Source organism: Lycium barbarum, chromosome 9 (assembly GCF_019175385.1).
Source record: "Lycium barbarum isolate Lr01 chromosome 9, ASM1917538v2, whole genome shotgun sequence".
NCBI lineage: Eukaryota > Viridiplantae > Streptophyta > Magnoliopsida > Solanales > Solanaceae > Lycium > Lycium barbarum.
This window is the reverse complement of record NC_083345.1, coordinates 11,394,591-11,409,779: the sequence shown is the minus strand read 5'-3', so window position 1 is coordinate 11,409,779 and position 15,189 is coordinate 11,394,591. Positions and strand designations below refer to the sequence as shown.

The 15,189-nt window shown below is 33.6% G+C and overlaps 2 protein-coding genes and 1 long non-coding RNA gene across 7 annotated transcripts; 2 read left to right on the top strand and 1 right to left on the bottom strand.

Moving 5' to 3' along the window:
• The first annotated feature begins 1,399 nt into the window (after nucleotides 1–1,399).
• On the top strand, nucleotides 1,400–4,633 carry LOC132610675 (uncharacterized). 5 transcript variants are annotated; one of them, XM_060325011.1, is made up of 5 exons: nucleotides 1,400–1,519; nucleotides 1,790–1,820; nucleotides 2,472–2,742; nucleotides 2,879–3,519; nucleotides 3,743–4,633. In XM_060325011.1, the coding sequence occupies exons 2-5, from the start codon at nucleotides 1,791–1,793 to the stop codon at nucleotides 4,388–4,390; spliced, it is 1,590 nt and encodes a 529-aa protein (XP_060180994.1). In that variant the 5' UTR covers nucleotides 1,400–1,519; nucleotide 1,790; the 3' UTR covers nucleotides 4,391–4,633. The 5 variants fall into 5 exon arrangements, with proteins under 5 accessions (XP_060180994.1, XP_060180996.1, XP_060180991.1 ...); XM_060325013.1 differs by lacking the exon at nucleotides 1,790–1,820 and having other exon boundaries at nucleotides 1,442–1,519; XM_060325008.1 differs by lacking the exons at nucleotides 1,400–1,519; nucleotides 1,790–1,820 and adding an exon at nucleotides 1,600–1,725.
• A 488-nt stretch (nucleotides 4,634–5,121) lies between these two features.
• Nucleotides 5,122–6,089, bottom strand: LOC132611149 (uncharacterized). The gene is made up of 2 exons (XR_009571484.1): nucleotides 5,954–6,089; nucleotides 5,122–5,423 (listed from the first exon to the last, which is right to left on the bottom strand). It is a non-coding gene; the product is annotated as an uncharacterized LOC132611149 (long non-coding RNA).
• Nucleotides 6,090–11,559: 5,470 nt separating this feature from the next.
• LOC132609880 (glycine-rich protein 5-like) lies at nucleotides 11,560–12,902 on the top strand. The gene is made up of 2 exons (XM_060324071.1): nucleotides 11,560–11,798; nucleotides 12,299–12,902. Exons 1-2 carry the CDS (start codon nucleotides 11,694–11,696, stop codon nucleotides 12,611–12,613), a joined length of 420 nt encoding a protein of 139 aa, XP_060180054.1. The 5' UTR covers nucleotides 11,560–11,693; the 3' UTR covers nucleotides 12,614–12,902.
• Nucleotides 12,903–15,189: the final 2,287 nt, after the last annotated feature.

Sequence of the window (15,189 nt, the reverse complement as noted above, 5' to 3'; positions counted from 1 at the left end):
GCTTATAAGTTGTTTTCAACTTTTAAGCTGCTTTAGATAAGCTAAGTTAAATGGGCCCAATTATTTTTTTGAGCTTATTTTAAGCACAAAATGACTTTAAGCTGGCTAGTCAAACACTCAAAAAAATTAAAAATAACTTATAAGCAACTTATAAGCCATTCCAAACGGGCTCATAATTAGAATATCAATTGTCCTCTTTAGGAGAAAGGGTGAGGAGGACCAAGTTTGAACCTATACACATAAGAATAAATAAATAAATGAGTAAAAAAAGAGAAGTATGATTTGAACAATCACAAGTAAAAAGGATGATTTGACCTTCTGTTGGTTTGTTTAATGTGTTGAACCTTTTATTCCTTGGTCTGTAGCCCATCTCGTGGGAGTGTATATATATTACTACTATATATATATATATATATATATATAAGGGCAAATTTAGAGACTTTTTATAGTCTTCATAAGAATTTTTAAATTTTTTTAAATTTTTTAAATTAATTACTTTTATGTCTTCATCTTATTTATTTAAGTCTTTTTTTGTTTTGTTTTTAAAGTCTACTTTTCAAAAGCTATCGAACCTCATACTTCATTTTTCATGTTCTTTGATTTTTTATTTGGAGTTCGATATCCGTATTTGAGCCCAATTAATTCAGATAATTCGCAATGTATCGAGCCCATTTGGGAGAAGCGCTCCCTCGAAAGATTTTTTTCATATCCATGTTCGAACCCCTAATCCCTAATTAAGGGAGGAGCAGCTCCATCCACTGCACAAGTTAAATTATGTATTTGTCTTAAAAATTCATTAACTATGTATAGATTATTTATTTAGAATTAAATAACTTCAGAAAATTAGAATACATAACTTATAAATGTCAAATTCTGGCTCCGTGTTTAATTTGAAATAAATAATTTCATCAAAATGGAAGTTAAAATACTAAAGGAGTTGAATGAAAGTTTTGCTCTCATATATTAAAAATATACTTATATGAAATTTAATTATTACTAACGTAATTACTCAATTATGAAACTATAATAAATATATAATTATTGTTATACACAAATTATATTTTTTTAATTAAAATATTTACTTTTATACTTTAAGTGGCCTATATAATGTAAATGTAAGGAAGCGAGTAACTAAAGCATTAAAACTTGGTTTTGCTTACTAGTTGAAATGTCTTACAGAGGCAACAGTAGTGTGGAAGAGAAAGATTCGGATTCGGGTTATGGGATTGGCTCTCTGTCGCCAATTCAAATTTCCTCGCCGGGCAGCCGGAGTTGGCATGCTTATGCTTGGTCGGAAATTACAGTTGGCCAGGTTGAACATCCTGAGCAAAAATGCAGCAGGGTTAAGATTAACCTTGTTAGGACCATCACCTCTTTTGATCTCTGGAAGTAAAGTTCGTTTTCTGTGAGCTATTTTGACGCGGCCAACTGTAATTTCCGGAGTTGGTATGCTTTGGGAATATCTCGAGCTATTTTGACGCGGCATGCCATGCTGATTATCGCATTCTCCATCCACAAGGTATCGATTCTTTTACAGTTAATGGTTCACTCTTTTTTTGACCATTATCTCAATCTCTCTCTCTTCTTCTATTTCATTACAAGACCTCTCCCACCATGGGATGTCTGCCTAAGCTTCCAAATCAAAGACTTTCTTCTTTGAGCACGTTACGGATATGGGAGATTCCCAAGTTAGGGATTACTCTTACGTCTGAAAGAATTCACAGTGTAAGTAGAGATTCCACTCTTTCTACTTTGACATGTAATCTTATTTCTTTCTTTTCTATTACAGAATGGCGGGCAAACATAACTATAATTGGAATGTAAGTCTTCTTTTTTTTTTTTTTATCGGTATAATTAGGATGTAGGTCTTGATTCTTAGGCTTTCTCATTTTGCTTTTGTGCAGTCTTGAAAGCATAAGTTTAGACTTGACATAAGTTTGGCTGACAGGAGTGATAAGTTCAAATTCATTTTATCTTGGACCAAATAGTCACAGAACGGAACATGATTAATCAAAGTTGGCAACCCACACGTGCACCTCATTCAAACTCCAATAAATGAGTGTCATCTGTAGTATAACTCTTCGTCAAGGCGGTCTTAAGAATTTTAACTAAAATCCAGAAATAAAACCGCAGCATACACAAGAGTCTAACTGTGCAGGTAGTAAGATGTCTACACTGCTCAGGGCTCACAGAAAACGAACTTTACTTCCAGAGATCAAAAGAGGTGATGGTCCTAACAAGGTTAATCTTAACCCTGCTGCATTTTTGCTCTGTTCTTTGGTTTACCCTATAAATCAATGCATGTTTTCATTTGGTCTGCTAGTTCACTAAAAGTATTTATTTGCCATCAAATCCCTTTGGTGCTGGTGTATCGGCAGAGCTGTTTGTTTATTCTTCTCTAAAAAATTTACATTTCCAATCTGCTAAAATAAGAAAATGAAAGTTGTCTCAACAGCTCTTTTTTTTTCCAGCATGAACAATCTGGCCCATCTCCATATCTAGATTCAACAGCGGTTCCAGATTCATCGAACAGTCAAAAGATGTTACATTCATCGCAAAGATTTGAGCGCAGAAGAAATGCTAGTTGTGAAAATCAAGAAGTTATTATAGACGCTCAAACGAACAATCAAAGCAAAAGAAAGAAGTTAAGTACAACATGGAATGCCACTGGAAAGATTAGTTTAGAGGACCTTCAACAGAATTATGGTAAAAACCGTGAAGAGGCAGCAGAAAGTCTTCAAGGTGAGCTTGGAATTCTAGTTTTTATAGGATTTTGTGCTGCATTTATCTTATTTTTTCTCTTGTCAGAATCTCATCTTCTAGTAAATAAGCTTTTCTTATAATACTGATATCTATCTAAAATTCTTGGTCCTTTCAGTTAGCGTCTCTACATTTAAGCGAATATGCAGGAAGCATGGAATTCCCCGCTGGCCATCTTCCAAGAGAAAGAAAGGCAAGTGTCTCCTCTCTGCTCAGAAGTGCAATGCATCTGGCCAATCTTTCTCAACATCATCCCGTGTGATTGAAGCTCTTGAAGAATCGTCACTTCGTTCCACTCCGTCTAAACACGAGGAGGCTAGTATGTCACTTAACCATAACATGCTAGGAACTGGTGAAACAACAAAGGGAAACAATATCCTTCAAGAGAGAGCCTCGGCCAGACAAGGAGTGACGTACAAATCACAACAGCATAAGCCAAGAAATGGTAGCATCTCCTTTAAAAGTTCGATGCTTGGTGCTCTGGAAAAAGGATCTCAACCACCACGAAATGGTATGCCGTGTGAGGAGGATATCGAGACCTCTTCTATCTCTAGGAAAAAGAGAGAAAGGCTGGAGGAAGAAGCATATTGTATGGATCCGATGACTCATTTTGAAGGAAAACTGCCAGAAACACTGAACTACACTTCCAAAAGGCAGGAAGCTGATGGCACTAGCAAAGGGCCATCTTGTCTTAGCTCAATAAGTTGGACTAGTGGAGGCTTCAATAAGGATTCCAATCTCAGTTTACTGTCAATCACCGTAAGCGTACTCAATTTTCCCTTTCTCATCCGTTAAACTTTTGCCTTGTAATGTCTCTCCTTTTCATCTTAAGCTGAAAAAGTTGAAAATATAGAAGATAAGCAAATACTGGTTTCTTGAAAATAAGAGGAAATTCCAGAACCAAGTTTCTTTATATTACTCATGTCCAACTCTGCTTCAAGAATAGTTGTGATATAAAATTTGATTCTCTACTTGCCATCAGGGTCATGTTGTGGATGACATGGGTTCTACTCGTATGGGAGTTCAACCTTGTCTTGCATCAATGTCAGCAAATCTATTGAGCTCACCATCCTGCAATGAAAACACTGCACAGAGCGTGAAGCTTCGTTTCAACAACTTGATTGCGTTGCCTCTGAAAGATCTCACTGACCCCGCGAACGAGGCTTCCATGAAAGAAACATTGTCAATCCTAGCTGACAATCTCTTTTTGTTTTCAGAAGAACAAACCAAGAGGATAGTTGACCTCAAGCTTGAATTTACTTCCCTTGTGCATAGCTGGAGAGAGTATTCTCGATCCCAGATGCAGAGTCAAAAGTTCTTCACTGACTTGGAGAAAACTAGAAATATGGCGGCGACTTCAGCGAAAGATAAAGAGTGCCTCAAGATTAGATACGAAGAACTTCAAAGGAAGAAGGAGGAATTGATGGCACAATTGGAGGCAGTGCAAAAAGAGCAGGACGGGGTAGCTGAACAGGGGCGTGTAAAGTCCAAGGAGACGGAATATTTGGTTTCTTTGGCAGAGGAAAAAGCAAGAAGAACCAAAGAAAAAAACCTGGTGATGACAACTACCCGTGATAAGTTGAATAACTTAGTTGATCGATGGGCTGCAATACCATCTCTCTTTATGTAAATTGGCTAGTACATTAAATTTGGTTCTATATTGCACCGTTCGACACTGCCAAGTCCTTGTAGCTCAATCTAGTAAAAGCCTTTGGTCAAGACCCACAACATAATAATTTAAATCATTTCTACATCATGAAAATCTTTCTTTTACATGTTTTTTCCATCTTTAGAGATGGGACATTTTGTATCTGGTTAAGAAATGCAACAGGTCATATATTGGAAATAAATGGCATCAGCTTCAGTAAGCTTATTCTGGTTTCTTCTGTTACTTTTATGCAACGTGTTTTTACCTCCTTTTGCCATCACCTTTGTAACACATTGGCTTAGGAGAAGAAATACTTTTGAGATTAATTTGAGTAAGCAAGGTAGAGACTTAAAAAAACAAAAAAAAACTCCTGAAAAGTCAAAAGCCGAAAGGGTCATCCAAAAACTAACAAACTGTTAATGTTGGACCAATCTTTTTAACTACATTAAAGGATGTTTCCTGTTTAATGCCATGCTACAAGCTAAGGATATTCATTTTTGGGATCGTTTGTTACAAGGATAAAAGACAATACTTCTAGGATAAAATTTAAGATTGTTTTATCCATAAAATAGTCTCGTAACTAATAATTCCCGTATTATAATTCCTACGTTATAATCACAATATAACTCGTTCACAAACGAAACAATCAGTGTATACAATAGGAATGCTTTTATTCCATAGTAGAATACTCATAATTGAAAATCAATTCGATCAACACAAAGTGTCAAATTTATGATAAACAGAGAAAATGGATAAAATATGAGTTAATAAGAATTATCAATTAAATTCAACGAAAAATACCACGAACAAAACAAAATTACATACTTATTGAGAGCAACATAAAACCATAAAATCTATTTTTATGGATCACAGCAACAGAATTGCTCAAGGGGTGGAATACATTGGCCAGAACTAAATCCTATTCTTTTGCAAAATTCATCACAATCTGCAAACTCCTCGCATTTTCCTTGGCACGCTGGCGCAGTTTCATCATCACCTCCTCTTGCCACAACCACTATTCCAAAAAAAGAAAAATAAAAGAAAAATAGGATCTCAAATCAGGCAAAAAGAAACAAAAGTATAATAAATGTGGAAACAAGCAATGGATGAGCCAGGATTTTCAATAAGGAAATTCAAAATATATAAAAAAAAAATAAACAAACGAAGAAAATAATGGGATTCAACCTCTACTATAGATACATCTACTATATAGTAGGGAGATAAACGCCCTTCCGTCCCCCTACCTCTGCCCCTGAAAACAAGTAATTTGATTTGCAAAAATTCGAAATAAAATGCTTCTTCTAAGAATAATTTTCTTGAACTTTTTAAACTGCATTTCTCATTGACGTCACATTGCATGTGCCTGACCAGTCTAAAAAGGCACGGCCAAATCCAAGACGAGCATGATCGTCATAATATATATATATATATATATATATATATATATATATATATATATATATATATATATATATATATATATATTCCTGAAATAATGGTGATAAAGTGAGTATGAAAAAGATCAAATTAATTACATTTACTTACCAACAGAGAGAAGCAAGAGAATGAATATAGCACTCAGTATAGCACTCCTTATGATTTTCTTAGCCATGAAAGAAAGGACTCTGATCTCCATTTTCTATGATTAAGGGATAGGCAGATAGCTAGAAGCAATTTCTTTCAGTATCATAATATATATAGGTGGTACAATAATGAGTTTTAATATTTATTATTTATCAAAATTGTATTTAACTATAACCGTTGGATTAACCTGATCCTTAAAATATTACTTTTAACAAAGATTATCCTTCAGATATATGCTTTTAGCGGTTTATCAACTCGCGTGATTCTCACACGACTAACCAGCTACAAAGGACTATTGTTAGTGATGAATGTTACACTTGTCCATCATCGCGTAAAAGTTTTTATACGATTTTATAATACAGAAATTAACTAGATTAACAGCCCATACTAACAATAAATTAAAAATAATCCTACTTTTTCAAAATCATCTGACTTTAACTTTTTCTAAGTACTTGAATACCTTTTTTTAGCTTAATCTAAACCAACGTTTTCTCTCTCTCAAACAGCTTTTTCTTCCTTTAATTTAGGGATTTGTTTTTCATTACGCATCTAAAGAGTATCAGATTTCTCTCTCTTCCACTAAAGCACACTTCTTACTTCACAGTTCACCCATTCCCTACAATCTCTTTTTCTCTTTGATAATTTGTACCACTGCCCTTAACCTTCAACAGCGTTTTCATATTTTCTGTCTTACTGATTTTAATTGTACGAAGATGAAGAAACAATGGAAGATTGGTGATTTTGTCCAGCTAGATTCGTCGGTCTTCCTTCACTATTGTTCGTTATATAATCATTGTATAATATGTATATTTTCAGAGAAGATAATAGACAGAGAAAATAAGTCATTTATACATTGTGTAATTTGTGTATAATCATTGTGTAATAAATATACATATATATATATATATATATATATATATATATATACATATATTATATATTTAGTGAGTATGCATTATATATTGATTATACACTGATTTTATACATGTAATTGTTGGTGAAGTCCTTTATACATTATGTAATTCATGTATAATCATTGTATAATATATGTATAATCGGTGTGTGTACGTTATGTACTGATCATACATTGTTTTATACATTATATATTAATTATACATTGATTTATAAATTTATTATACACATATAAATTTTCTGAATTTTTGGTGAGGATGTGGTTAAAAATAAATAAATTATGTACTGATTATACATCGATTTATACATGATATATTAATTATATATCGATTTATACATTTATTATACGCATATAGATTTTCTGAACTTTTGATGAAGATGTGGTTAAAAAAATGGCTTCTTTCACCAAAGTTTTGTCAACGTTTGGAACAAATGTTTTGAAGATAATGAAATGATGTAATTGTTGGAGAAATTTTAGAAATTGATATTTGGAGATAATGCATGAAAAGTCCGTGATTAGCTAACGATCCTAGAGGGATTGTTTTCTCTTTCCATTTTTTTAACTTGCTGCTTAAATAATTTATGGCTAAAGTTTGTAAGGCCAACTAAAAGTAAACTATAGTACTGGGCCGGCTATTTGTGTTTTTATCCCTTTATAATATTCTAGATAACTTCACCTATATTATTTTAAAGTTTTATATTGGATGCGCGGATTCATTTACATAAGCATCAAGACCAGATTCAAAAAATTGCACGGATTTCCCTTCATATGGATTGGTTTTAATTTTTGCTCCTCAAATCGGTGATCTTTAATTTCTGTCCTCATTTAATGAAAATTTGTGGGCAAAAAGTATCCTTATTCGCTGGTTTATGAAATTAGATATTCGGGTTTTAACCCTATCAGAGGAAAAAAAAAAAAAAAAAAAAGAAGCCAAGCCAAGATTTCATAACAAACTATGGCTTCGGGGCAAAAGTTATGTCTTAAGCCATAGTTTATATGTAGTTCCTTTTCTGGCATAGTTTTGTAGTATAGCTTAATATCTACAAAACTACGTCAGACACGACATAGTTCTGTAGATTTAATTTCTACAGAACTATACCGGACAAGACATATTTTACATAGAAACTATCTTTAAGGCATAACTTTTGCTTAAAGAGGCATAGTTTGTTATGAAATTTTGCTTTGTGAATTTTTTAAATTACTCTATTGTGGTTCAAACTCAAAACTCAGGAATATTTTGGTCCTTATTTTATTACATAAAATGGCGAAGGGAAAAATTAAATACATTGATTTGAGGGTCAAAAATTAAAAACCACCCCAAAACAGGGATAATCGTGCGAATTACCCAAAAGATTTCATTGTAAGCCCATTTTATATGTTTTAGCCCGTCAAGATAACAACATTGCTTCATTTTTTTGCACGGATTGTCCTTCTTTTGGGGTGGTATTTAATTTTTGTCCCTCAAATTGGTGGTCTTTAATTTTTTCCCTCCGCCTAATATCCCGAGGTTTTGGGTTCGAACCTCAGTTCAGTAAAAAAAAAAAAAAACACAAGGCAGGGGTTTGGATTCGCAAGATAGAATATTTGCCTTCAAAACTCTGGCTTAAGATAGAGTTTGAAACTCTGCCCGAAAGTTTTGCATGCAACACTCTACCTTGCGAGTTTTTTTAAAAAAATTTTGACTGAGCGGGTTTCGAACCCAAAACCAATTTTTTTCTAGCAAAGGCCAAAAGTTAAAGACCACCAATTGAAGGGATAAAAAATTAAAGACCACCCAGTTAAGGACAATCCTGCAAATTCCCCCATTGCTTCAGGTCAACTCACTAATTTGTAGTGCCCAATCTGTCTTCACACTACTTCAGGTCCACACCAAGTATATTTGACCCTTTTCCGACAGTACAGGGGTATATTTGTCCCTATTTCATTTAGATGTTGTTGCTATTTTAAAAGTTATGTAAATATAACTTTTTGGACTGACAAAACATTAGACTATCGTTTACCGTATACAAAATATTAGACTGTGGTCTAATATTCTATAAACGCGATTTAAAAGGTTTATAAATTGTAAGAGAAAAAAGGGTCATTAATAATCAGCTATTCCAAAAAATACAATTGTGGGATATTTCATTTTTTTTTTAAATTGCCCACCCGGTATGCTCTGTTGCGCTTTAAGATCCCAATTAGTCTCGGAATAATAATTTTGAGATAATAATTCCGAGATAATTTAGTTTGCGTACCAAATGACCCCTAAGATCCCAATTAATTTGAATTTGTATAGCATATATTAGATCATTACCGGGGGAAAATGAAAGAAGGAGCTCCCCCGCCAGATTATAGTTAGAAGTTCATTAATTGATGGGTCTAAGAAAAGTACTCTTTCAAAGTTTATGCAGCAGATTAATGTATTTTACTGCAATCTATTGCTACATGTAGCTGGTCGCCTATATTCCAAGTCAGAGAAAAAGTTTGCTTTCTGTTTCATTTGATTGCCTTTAATGGGTCTGACAAAATTCCTAGCTTCTTCTGAGATTCCCTAAGCCCAATAGATTCATTTCCAATTTTCCTTCTGAATTTTTCTTTTCTTTTTACAACATCTCAAGAATAATCTAGTGTTTGATGTGACTTTCTTTTTCACAAAGTAGGAGGTATTTACAATAATTACACAATACTAATTGGTAAACAATACAATATTTAAGTATAATTTGGCCAAAGAACCTCATTTGCTAGTGCTTGATATGATTTTTGTTGTTATAATCTGAATAATTCCTTTTCTCTTGAATCTTATTTCAATGCTTGAAAAGTTATTTTTACAGGGCAATATAGTATTGCATGTTACGTGAAGTGCCAAATCTTGTTTGTAAAAAGAAAATCACTTTCCAGTATGTCACTAAATCATGTTTTCTAATAATGCATTATTAGAATAGAATCAATGACAAATTTTTATAATTTAGTGACAGGAGTATTTGTCGCTAATTTTATTTTTTTATAATGTGCTGAGACCTAAAAGGAAGTCAAACATATTTTTTGTTCTATCCTACGTGCAAAAATTAGAATGTAGATTTAAGCATTCGAATGCATGTACTGCAAATTAATTAAATTAAGCTAATTAAAGATAAAAAAAACAAACGTGAAGATTAATTGATATATAAAAAAAATAGTAAAAGGAAGAAAATAAATTTTATGAAAAGTCAGTGAAGGTCCAATATATCTTGAAATTGAAACGGTGCCATTGTTAGACGTTAGTGATGGGATTGAGTTGTGAAGATTTTTACATGGTTTGATATCACGAGTCAATTAATGTTTTCCCCTCCCACATTTAGAAAAAGGCCACTTTCTTATTCTTAAGAGTGAGAGGTTTATATTTGGGTATATATTAAATATTATAATATTATATTGAGATTTAGATATTAAAGTATTAATACTATTTTTCTCAACATCTAAATATGTCAAATTTATTTTCATGGATAATTATAAAAATATAAAATCCAAATAAAATACTAATTAATCTTAATACTATATCAAGAAACAAATTTAAAAAATAAATCATGGATGTTTAGATGGTAATGGCAAACAGTGAGGTTGTGAATAGGAGTAGAGCCAGCCCTCTAGCTAGAGGTAAAACATAATTCAGTAGCTCTATCTCAAATTCTATATATATATGTGGCGCGCATGCGTGTGTGTCCCATTTGATATTATAAATAATATATCAAGAATTCAGTAAATAAATATCGTGCTTTAGAATTCATAAACTAAAAATTTTGGCTTTGTTATGGATGCTGACTGAACTGACGGTGATGATTTTAGATTAACCAAAAAAAACTAAGTAGTAGCGATATGCTAAAATTATTAGCTCAGTCGAAGGTTCTCGATTAACCACTAAGATTTGTTGACATTGTTATTCCGCGCATGTATAACGTTATTCTAAGTTAATCAAGGTTATTGGTTTAATTAAGCAAATGACATTATAGTTTGCATTTGGAAGTATAAATTAATTAATTAATCTTTATTTCAAACATTGTATGAACGCAAGAATCATATCCAGCCATGGCTATTAGCTAGATATATATAATTTCATGAGGTCTCCATCACTGACAAAGCTGATTAATTGTAAAGAATTTTCTCATTATCCTCCAAACAATAAGCCATTATCATAGATCAATTAGAATTATAGGTGAACAAAGTTTATAAGTTTTATGGAAGGGGAAAAAATGCATATGACATGATATGTGTGACACCAAAAAGACCCTCTTTAATTAAACGCATTCAAGGGGCCAAAAAAAAAAAAAAAACTACAAGGTACTACTTCATATCTTGTATGTCATGTGTCAGTCTTCTAAGTGACCTACTCACGAAGCAACAAGTGTTACGCGAAGAGCACATAAGTATTGCATGCATGGCCCCTGAATGGCTCGAATAACGTGAAAGACATAAAATCATATACCCTTTGGAATTTGTTTTTAATTTATTGAGTTGACATTAACACTTCAATTTTTCATCCACCTAACTCTGTGCAATAAACAGAAAGAAGGCCACCCTCGAGATTGTTAGGGCTTTGTTTAATGCCTTGCATTTACTATTTTTTGCCCCTTTCTTCAATTATCACAACTGTCCTCTCCCGTTTTTCCTCCTTTAAAAACCCTCTTCACCATTTATTTTTCCTCACCACACAGCAGCAGAAGTAAAAACTTACCCTATTGTGTGTAAGTGTGTGTTTTTGTAGTGTGTGTGTGTGTGTGAGAGAGAGAGAGAGAGAGAGAGAGAGAGAGAGGGTTAATTAAGAGTGAAAAAATGGCAAGTTGGTACGTAATGTTTGTGTTTGCACTTGTACTTGTCCATGTTGTCAATGCAAGAAACATTCCTGAAGTGGCCAAACCTAAAGAACCTCAGACTCAGGTCTGTTCGGTTTTTTTTTTTTTGTTTGTTTGTTAATAAAGGATAATATTACTTATATATATTAATGATTTAACTTATAATGACAAAAAACAGCAATTACGTAAGAAATTCGTCTTTAATATGTAACACAATAGCCCGTAATTACCATGATTTATTGAAAATCCATCGTTAAATAGAATTAACGATGAATTTTTACTGTTTAGCGACAAAAATGGTCTACCCCTAATTCTTCTAATCTTTTTTTTGGTATATACACTAAGAGTCACAAAATTACTTTACATTATCACACTAGTTTAATTAATTTACCTTATTTCCCAGTTCCACTCTTTAGTGACGGTTACCTCATTTTTACTTATTTTTTTGTTGATTTGATAGTGTAAAAGTTTCTCCTATGTTGTTAATGTATAAAAAATAACCTCATTAAACATTATATAGTGTAGCATCACTACATCTACTGTTGCTGCTTCTAACAAAAATAGTTCCACATTTGTCTCTTTCAGGCTCAGATTGAGGGTGTAACTGTAAACACTGAGATTATAACTACAGCTCCAACACCAAGCGAAGGACTTGATGACCAAAAGAATTTCATTTCATTTGGTGGGGTTGGTGGCTGGGCAGGAATTGGTGGCTATGCTGGTGTGTTGCCAACTTTTGGCGGCATTGGCGGTGCCGGTGGAATTGGAGGGCTAGGTGGACTTGGTGGAGCTGCTGGCGGTGGCGGAATTGGCGGTGTTGGGGGACTTGGAGGCGGTGGCGGCGTAGGTGTTGGTGGTGGAGTTGGTGGTATTGGTGGCATTGGTGGTATCAAACCCTAGAAAATTTTAATTTGTTGCTTTTTGTCTAAACTCTTTTTTTTAGTATTGCATGCATGTTCGATTCTCCTATGTTTGCCATGTCAAGTGTACGTCTAGTGTTTTGAAGTTTTCAAGTATTAGTACTAGTATTTTCCTTAAGTTAGGATATGGTAGTACTCTGTGTGGGTTGTAATAGGTTCAATTTCCAAGTCATTGGAGTTGTTGGTTTGACTTGTTTTTAATTTGTCATCTATGTTTCTGGCTGTAAAATATTGCTCCTTTATTTCTACTCAAAGTACTACTACGTGGATGTGGTGAATGCTCATTATCTTTCTACTTGAATGTGCATCAGTGCATGTTTATAAAATTGGGGAAGTGTTGAAAGGAAGAAATGCCAAAAAAAAAAAAAAAAAAAAAGGAAAGAGGAAAAAGAAGCGAAAGATTGTATTCTCCATTGTCCATCTCACAGATAAATCATAAAATTATAATTAAGCTTTAGTCGAAACTAAGGAAATATCAATTTTCCAAATTGAACAAGTCAAAGGCTATATAAAGGTTTTTGGACTAGGAGATTGACTAGGAAAATCTTCTTGAACTGATCGGATTAACATAGGAAAATTATCCAAATCCATCGATGGGCAACCCCTTTAATTTTTAACCGAACACATCTCATAATATGAAAATAATATGTACTCCATATGACCTTTCAAACTAAAGAATTAAGAATTTATTGTTATAAGCAGATGAATCTAGACTCCAAGTGATTAGTGATTGACCTAGTGATTATATTCAAGAAAAAAATTCATGACGATACAATTCCTGTGGGCACTCTAATTATTTGTAAGGTACTAATAATTGATCCCTAATAACTAAAAAGTAAGTGAATCTATCCGTCAAGCAATTTTAATGATTCAGCCTATTTGATTATTTGTGCGCCTAGCTAGTTTTTGTATATATATAGGTCTTAATTAATTACAGAATATTTCTTTAAGTTGAAATACGTATAAACGATGATTTTGTTAAATGAAATTGCGTCATCTATAGTTAATACTCACTAGCAAAGAGATGAAATTTTGACCAATTCAGGTCATTCGAGTACATCGTATAAATTGAAATGATACAGATTGACATTGTTCAAGGATAAGAATGCCACACATAAACGGAAACTAACATAAATGATATTCCACAAAGATACAACAATGCATGTGAATTTTGGATGTCAAGTTCAGAAAAATGGTGAAAAGTTCTCCAAGGCCCTGAGATTCTGGGTTACCTGGTGTTTTTCTTGATTATTTTGCATCACTTTCTGTTTGTAACACATTAGTGAACGCACCAACACTTTCTTTCCTTTTTTCTTCTTTCTTCTTTTGCTTTCCTTTATATCGGTGCGCGGAGAGAAAGCTTCACACTTTTTAACAAGTTCTTAGAAATTCAATCTTCACTTTGTGCCTAACTTTAAGATCACAAATCACAATGAATTGTGTCAACCATATATAGTACTCCCTCCGTCCCAACTCATGTGATATAGTTTGACTAGACATGAAGTCTAAGAAAGGAATATTTTTTAAACTTGTGGTCCAAAACAAGCTATAAATATTTGTGTGGCTCAAATATATAAATGTATCATTCTTTTTTAGACAGACTAAAAAGAAAATGTATCACATAAGTTGGGACAGAGAGAATATTAATTAAGTAGCTAAGGCAAAGATTAATTATGTCTTTACCCAGAAAAATGCCCTTTTGGGGACTTAAAATATGTTCATACTTGGCTATTCTCGTGAGGTATACATATATACATGTCTATATAAGTCTGTTTGACAGTTATTTAATTAAGCATTAAAGGTGGTGTTCTGAGTTGAGAGACAATATGGCTCGATTGTTATTCTTAATGTTAGTATTTTTCCTCATGATGGACATTAACAGTTGTCAAATTTCTGGTGCTCCTCCTCTTCTAGTACCCCTAATTCCTTCTCCAATTAGCCCCGCGCCTTTGCCATTTACCAGTGGCGGTGGAGGAGGTGTAGGTGGTGCAAGAGGTGGTTATGGCTCTGGAAGAGGTAGCGGTTCTGGAAGGGGAAGAAGTGGTGGAGGTGGAGGTGGCGGTGGTGGAGGAGGCGGAGATGGTGGCAGTGCTCGAGGACGAGGCAGTAGAGGACCAGACGGTAGTGGATGTGGGCAGGCCCTGATTTCAGTGGTATCGATGAAAGTGTTCCAATTCCTAGTCCTATCGTCAAGCCTTGGGTGACAAGGAAAGTTTCACCAGGCTTTTACTAGTCACTAGCGAAAATTAGATGTTGTTTATAAATTGTTATATGACTCAATAATATATATTATATAGTAATAATATTTTCTTTTAGTACTACTAGAAGAAAAAAGAAACGAAAAGAGAGGTAAGGCATGTGAGTTGGAACTTGGAAGTACTACTATGTTTATTACATCGTGCATGGAGCCTTGCACGTTATCAGTTCTTTTCTCTGCTATTAATAGCCAAACTTCGATTCATGCTTATGATAAATAATGCCATCTTGTAAGTTGTATATGTGCAGGCAATTCTTAATGTTTGGAATAAGAGAAATTTATATGGGTCAAAAACTGCA

Excerpts from the sequence above, each read along its gene's own strand:
- LOC132609880 (XM_060324071.1), top strand. The coding sequence starts at position 11,694 with ATGGCAAGTTGGTACGTAATGTTTGTGTTTGCACTTGTACTTGTCCAT. Across the intron at positions 11,799-12,298 it reads CTAAAGAACCTCAGACTCAG|GCTCAGATTGAGGGTGTAAC; the intron begins GTCTGTTCGGTT and ends TGTCTCTTTCAG.
- LOC132610675 (XM_060325008.1), top strand. The coding sequence starts at position 1,615 with ATGGGATGTCTGCCTAAGCTTCCAAATCAAAGACTTTCTTCTTTGAGC. Across the intron at positions 1,726-2,471 it reads CGTCTGAAAGAATTCACAGT|CATGAACAATCTGGCCCATC; the intron begins GTAAGTAGAGAT and ends TTTTTTTTCCAG. Across the intron at positions 3,520-3,742 it reads TCAGTTTACTGTCAATCACC|GGTCATGTTGTGGATGACAT; the intron begins GTAAGCGTACTC and ends ACTTGCCATCAG.